At 30.9% G+C, this 7,449-nt stretch overlaps 1 protein-coding gene across 1 annotated transcript in view; it reads left to right on the forward strand.

Annotated features, from left to right (window-relative positions):
- The window catches only part of ltbp4 (latent transforming growth factor beta binding protein 4), an 89,843-nt gene that overhangs the window by 62,665 nt on the left and 19,729 nt on the right, over positions 1-7,449 (forward strand). The window contains exons 21-25 of the mRNA XM_016491601.1: positions 562-681; positions 1,390-1,509; positions 2,478-2,597; positions 3,785-3,904; positions 7,112-7,237. Of these exons, the coding sequence (XP_016347087.1) occupies positions 562-681; positions 1,390-1,509; positions 2,478-2,597; positions 3,785-3,904; positions 7,112-7,237 (606 nt within the window). The remainder of the gene's footprint in view (positions 1-561; positions 682-1,389; positions 1,510-2,477; positions 2,598-3,784; positions 3,905-7,111; positions 7,238-7,449) is intronic.

A 7,449-nucleotide genomic window follows, 5' to 3' on the forward strand; every position in this document is an offset into this window, starting at 1 on the left:
ATATACTGTATATGTATATATATTTTTTTCAAAGGCAAAAACACGAGTTATGTACAACTCATACAAAGTAAAAATATTAGTTATTATAAAGAACTTAATACTTAATAATTGCAAGAAAATTGTGAGTTTATATCATGCAATTGCGAGAAAAAAGTCAATTGTGAGATAAAAAGTCGCAATGACTTTTTCTGTATGTATGCATTTATATATTTATTTATTCATTTATTCAGTAGTGGAAACGGACTTCCATAGTTATATACCAAAAAAAAAAAGGGAAAAATTTATACAAATCCAAAAATCATTTCTGCAGTAGAAAGGTAAGTAAATAACAGTCATTGCACTTTTTTTCAGAAAGAAATAAATCAAGTAAAAAGTTCTGACCAAGACGGTCTAGCAGTTTGACTTCAGCCACAACAGCTGGAAATCCAGTTGATCAACCACCTAAACCAGTTCAGACCACTTCATGCCCAGCTTCAGACAGCTGAAGATTATCTGAATCTGGTTTTTGCTGGATTTTCCAGCAGAGAAAGCCTGAAGCCTATTGTAGTTTCTGTGTCTCAGATATCGACGAGTGTCGCCAGACTCCTGACTTGTGTGTTAACGGCCGCTGTGAGAATAACATGGGCAGCTACAGCTGTGTGTGTCGCGCTGGATTCAGACTGGAGAGAAACATCTGCAAAGGTGACCAAACCGTCAGAACCTTCTCAATCTCAACATGTGAAAAAGAAGCGCACTAATGCATACTTTTAAAAAGAGCGCTTATTATGGAAATAATGTACTTTATAAGAATATATTTAAGTGTGAACTGAACGCAATGTTTTCAAACACTTCACTGCATGTTATTTACAATTAAATGAAAATGCATTATAGTTTCATTTAATACTAAATGCAATTAGTTAAACTTAAGAGTGCTTTTTGAGCCACTTAAGTGCATGCAATTTCATAATTATATTGTCTTTGAAATATGGTTAAAGTTACTGCTGAAGTTATTAAAATGCACTTTAATGCATTTCATTTGAAACTTGTATGTCATGTGTTTAAATATATTTTACACATTTGTAACATTTACACGTTTTGTAATAGTGCAACTTATAACATTTAAAGTACTTTATGTGCTTTAGTATGTTAGTCAACACATCAAAGTGTACTTCCGTAAAACACAGCAAAGGTTTTATTATTATTATTTATTACTAGTGCATTTTTTAAAATCTACTTAAGTGTGTTAAGACACATGTGTCTCTCTTTAAGTGGTCTTTTATTTTAGTAATATTATATTATCTGCAAGTACAGTTTTTTTTAATGTATACTTAAAATTTGAAGTATCTTTTTCACAAGCGGTTTCACCAGCGAAGCATAAATGGTTCGAGTCTGTTTCTTATCCTGTTCCAGATGTGAACGAGTGTGAAAACGAGCTTCAGTGTCCAGGGAAAGAGTGTGTGAACTCTGTCGGCTCCTTCAGGTGTGTCTCCTGTCAGCCGGGCTTCGAGCTTCTTGAGGGCCAATGCCAAGGTATCACTGCAGTTGACACATAACATTGATTTGATTAGATTAAATGTAGAATATGCAACCCAGTCTCATAAAAATACTTACCTCTTGGTACTTTTCTGCAACACCGTTTTTACGTACCTTACTGCACGTTTCGCCGCAGTTTCAAAGAGAAATGTCCACTGAGTGGCGCTAAAACACGGGTTCAATACGTGAACCCTGGCACGTTTTTATTACATTGATATAGGTACGTATTGCGGTGTTTTTATTAAGTTTATTCAGGTACGTATTGCGGTGTTTTTATTAAGTTTCTTTAGGTACGTATTGCGGCTGTTCAGAATTCAAATATCCGGGGACTGTCGCTAAAAGTTAATGCTCTATCGTGTTGGAAATATGCCCTACACCAAACCCAACCCTAAACCTACCCGATAGTGTTAACAAATGCAAAACTGATATAAAAACACAAACATGATATTCTTCAAGTAATTGTGCGAAAATTACGCTGCTTTAATCGAAACTCTGTAAATGTGTGTGAAAAGGAATAAAAGGTGTCGGAGTTTTACTGCCTCTAGTGTTCATTTCTTTTGGAAACTGCAGTGATATGTACTTATTGGTATGTATTTCGCATCTCGTGAAAATGTGCCCCCGGGTACGTTTTTGCCATGAGACCAGGTTGAGAATATGATCAAAGAAAAGTGATCATTTCTTTCTTTTTTAGTTTTTAATGCAATTATGAGACACAAAGTCACAGTTATCAATCAGTCATTTAATAGTTATGTCTATTGCACATTTGAAGTTGACCACAGTGCGTTACACTAATGACCATATAGACACATAATACAGAGTTATGAGATGATAAAAGAAAATATGTGTACTGCAGCATGTCATTCTGTAGAGCAATCCATTCACTGTCGATTTCTTTTATAATGATACAGATGTGAATATTGTATGGGAGTTTTGAATGTGTGCTGTCTCTCCTGTGTGTGTTTTAGATATAGATGAATGTAGGCAAAAGCCCACACGCTGCACTAATGGCCAATGCATGAACACTCCCGGCAGCTTCAGATGTGTGTGTGATCTGGGCTTCAATCTACAGGACGGCACATGCACGGGTAAGAGAGCACATACATACATACATACATACATACATAAATAATTTTGTTAATTGAATCCAGGTGTATTATAGTTAACTAAAACTGAAAAAAGTTGCTTGAAATAAAAGTTAAATACAAATAAATTATATTATTATTTCAGCTAGTTAAGGAATTAAAATCACTAAAATTAAAATGAAAACAGAAAATATAAAAAAAAAATCTAAATATTAACAAAAACTGTAACATATTTTAAATTTATCAATAATAAAATGTGATAGTTCATCAAAAATAAATTTTAACTGAAATAAAAAGTAAATAAAAATATTGTATTTTAGCTAGTTACCAAAGGCAACATTTCTCATTTTCATTTAGTGTAATGTGTAAGTACTAAACTAACTGAAAATAAATAAACTAAAACTAATAAATAAAAATGAATAAATACTATATAGATGTTTAAAAAAACTAATAAACATATAAAACACAACAAAATCTTAGCCAAAATTAAAGTGAAAACAGAAAATACAAAAATATGTAATTCAAAATATTTACAAAAACTGTATTTCAATGATACTAAAATAACACCGCTTGAATTAAAATAAATGCTAACTGAAAAAATATTTTTAAACTTATTTTATTTCAGCCAACATTTCTCAGTTTTGTTTAGTGTAACGACATACTAAACTAACTAAAACTAAATCAATTAAAACTAACAAATAAAAATTAATAAAAACTATATAGACATATTGGGGGGAAAAATAAAAACTGATAAAAATCACAAAAAATACAAAAATACACAACAAAATTACTAAACAAAAAAAAAAAGCAGAAAATATAAAAATAAATTAGAATCTAATTCAAATTATTAACAAAAACTATAATAAATGTTAACTGAAATAGAAAAAAATATTTAAATTAATGATAAAAATTATTTTATTTCAGTTAATTACCAAAGACACATTTATCATTTTTGTTTACTGTAACTTGAAGTACTAAAATAACAAAAAAGTAATAAATAAATATTAATAAAAGTGACATATATTAAAAACATACACAAAACGAAATCACTAAAACTTTAACCGAAAACAGAAAATGCAAAAGTAAAATCTAACTCTAACAGTATATCAGTGATACTAAAACAACACTTTGGTAGCATCACATCATTTTTTCACCGGATCTGACGTGGTTCTTGTCTGTCTGTGTGTTAGATCTCGACGAGTGTCTGGATGCGCTGCAGTGTCCAGGGCAGCAGTGCCTCAACTCTCCGGGCTCGTACAAGTGCGTTCCCTGCAGAGACGGACACAGCATGCAGAACGGACGCTGCTCAGGTCAGACCAGCTTAAGCACACTTACTGTGCACACTCTCAAGTCCTCTTGAAGTTCTCTGAGTGCAGCTGCTCTGCTGGCGACTCCACAGAATAAAGGATGTAGTGCAGGAACCCAAAACCCGTCACCTTCAGAACTATATGTGACCCTGGAGCACAAAACCAGTCATAAGGGTCCATTTTTTGAAATTGAGATTTATGCATCATCTGAAAGCTGGATAAATAAGCTCTCCATTGATGTATGGTTTGTTATGATAGGACAATATTTGGCCGAGATACAACTATTTGAAAACCTGGAATCTGAGGGTGCAAAAAAATCTAAATATTGAGAAAATCATCTTTAAAGTTGTCCAAATGAAGTTCTTAGCAATGCATATTACTAATCAAAAATTAAGTTTTGATATATTTACGGTAGGAAATTTACAAAATATCTTCATGGAACATGATCTTTACTTAATAATTACTAAACAAAAAAAAAAAGCAGAAAATATAAAAATAAATTAGAATCTAATTCAAATTATTAACAAAAACTATAATAAATGTTAACTGAAATAGAAAAAAATATTTAAATTAATGATAAAAATTATTTTATTTCAGTTAATTACCAAAGACACATTTATCATTTTTGTTTACTGTAACTTGAAGTACTAAAATAACAAAAAAGTAATAAATAAATATTAATAAAAGTGACATATATTAAAAACATACACAAAACGAAATCACTAAAACTTTAACCGAAAACAGAAAATGCAAAAGTAAAATCTAACTCTAACAGTATATCAGTGATACTAAAACAACACTTTGGTAGCATCACATCATTTTTTCACCGGATCTGACGTGGTTCTTGTCTGTCTGTGTGTTAGATCTCGACGAGTGTCTGGATGCGCTGCAGTGTCCAGGGCAGCAGTGCCTCAACTCTCCGGGCTCGTACAAGTGCGTTCCCTGCAGAGACGGACACAGCATGCAGAACGGACGCTGCTCAGGTCAGACCAGCTTAAGCACACTTACTGTGCACACTCTCAAGTCCTCTTGAAGTTCTCTGAGTGCAGCTGCTCTGCTGGCGACTCCACAGAATAAAGGATGTAGTGCAGGAACCCAAAACCCGTCACCTTCAGAACTATATGTGACCCTGGAGCACAAAACCAGTCATAAGGGTCCATTTTTTGAAATTGAGATTTATGCATCATCTGAAAGCTGGATAAATAAGCTCTCCATTGATGTATGGTTTGTTATGATAGGACAATATTTGGCCGAGATACAACTATTTGAAAACCTGGAATCTGAGGGTGCAAAAAAATCTAAATATTGAGAAAATCATCTTTAAAGTTGTCCAAATGAAGTTCTTAGCAATGCATATTACTAATCAAAAATTAAGTTTTGATATATTTACGGTAGGAAATTTACAAAATATCTTCATGGAACATGATCTTTACTTAATATCCTAATGATTTTTGGCATAAATAGAAATGTATAATTTTGACCCATACAATATATTGTTGGCTATTGCTACAAATATACCCCAGCGACTTAAGACTGCTTTTGTGCTGCAGGGTCACTTATCGATATCATTATAATAAACTTTATACTGCATCTACTACAGTAAACTAGCATAAAACTAGCATGCCAATAAAAATAAATCATATGTTTTTCAATAAACGAGTCAACACATAAAATGTGTTAATAAATAACTGATAATGAAATGTGTCAGTAAATAAACAACAGCATAAATTGCAGTTTATTGATTTATGTCATTTTTAAAAAATTGTTCATGAATGTTATTACTCATTTCATGTCATTTTTAAAACGTATTTACTAATTTTATTACGATATATCATGGTTACGTTTAAAATATACATTTTTGACATGTTTCGTGGTTTAATTTTTTACAAACATGTATTTATTTGGTATTGATATTGACAGTATTTATTGACATTTCATGATTTATTTATTTATAAAACATATTTTATTGACACATTAATGCTTTTTAAAAAACATTTCTTTTTTGACATTGAAATTTCAGTATTTTCAGTGTTTCATGATCAGTTTATTTATTAACACATTTTATGTTTATTTGTTTACTGAAAAACACATTTCATTATTCATTTTCATGCTAAATACTAGTTTTATGCTAGTTTACTGTGGTAGATGCATAATAAAGGTATTTTTAAATAAATATTTATAAATTTTATCAACATTTCATTATTTATTTATTTAGTATTTATTTTATTGACAGATTTCATTATTTTTTTATTTTATAAACACTTATTTGATGTTGACAGTATTTCATTATTTATTGATGCATATTTACAGTATTTATTGATACATTTCATGATTAATTTATTTTTTAAACATATTTATTCATTTTATTTACACATTTCATGCTTTAAAAAAAAACATTGTACTAACACATTTCATTATTTATTTATTTTTAAAACATTTGTTTTATTGACGTTTCATTTTATTAATTTATTTTTTAAACCTTTTATTTTATTGACAGATATTTATGTTTTATAAACATTTATTTGACATTGACAATATTTCAGTATTTACTGATACCTATTTACAGTATTACTGATACATTTCATATTTAAAAAAACATAATTATTAATGTTATTGACATTTCATTATTTATTTATTTTAAAGCATATATTTATTTAACGTATTTATTGATAATTATTATTTATTTTTTAAATTGTATTGACATTTTAGAATTTATTTTTGTAAAACATGCATTTACTTTACTGATACATTTCATGATTTTTTAAAAGCATTTGTTACTGACGCATTTAAAAAAAAAATTTGTTGACATGAATTTAATTATTGACACATTTCTTGATTTATTCATTTACTGACATTTATTTATATATTGACACTTTTAATGAAAAATAATTTATTAATAAGGAATTCAAAATCCTCCATAGGTGTTTATATAAACGTCTTAAAGGCACAGTATAGCAAAAATCAGCCTGTTAGATTCAGAGATTCAGAGAGAGGGCGTAAAATGTCATGAAAACTAAATTATGTCTATTGTTGGTGCAAAAAGCTTGATTGACATAATAAGGGAGCGACAAGGCAGAAGATAAAGTGATAAAGTACGATATGCATGTCAGACTAAACCTGTGTTGTCAGGCAAATATTAAATGAATAAATGCCCAGCGTGTATGTTTGTGTGCTGTCCCTGCTAACCCGTGCTGTCTGTTTTCCCCTCAGACATTGATGAATGTGTGAGTCCTCAGCTGTGCGGGCCGCAGAGCGTGTGCGTGAACACAGACGGCTCGTACCGCTGCGACTGCTCTCCGGGCTTCAGAGCGGCCGGACCGCGGCGCCAGTGCCGAGGTCACACAAACATTACCGCTTTATACTCGTCTTCTGTTCAGAGTAGTGCTGTCGAACCATTAATCGTGATTAATAGCATCCAAAATTATGTTAGGTTACAATTTCATACTGAAAAAAAACAACTAAAATTAAAATAAAAAAGTACTAAAAACTACTTCTAAAGCACGCACACACACACACACACACACTCACGCACACACACACACACACAC

This window comes from Sinocyclocheilus anshuiensis, unplaced genomic scaffold, assembly GCF_001515605.1.
Source record: "Sinocyclocheilus anshuiensis isolate Anshui unplaced genomic scaffold, SAMN03320099.WGS_v1.1 scaffold1082, whole genome shotgun sequence".
In the NCBI taxonomy this organism is placed as follows: Eukaryota; Metazoa; Chordata; class Actinopteri; order Cypriniformes; family Cyprinidae; genus Sinocyclocheilus; species Sinocyclocheilus anshuiensis.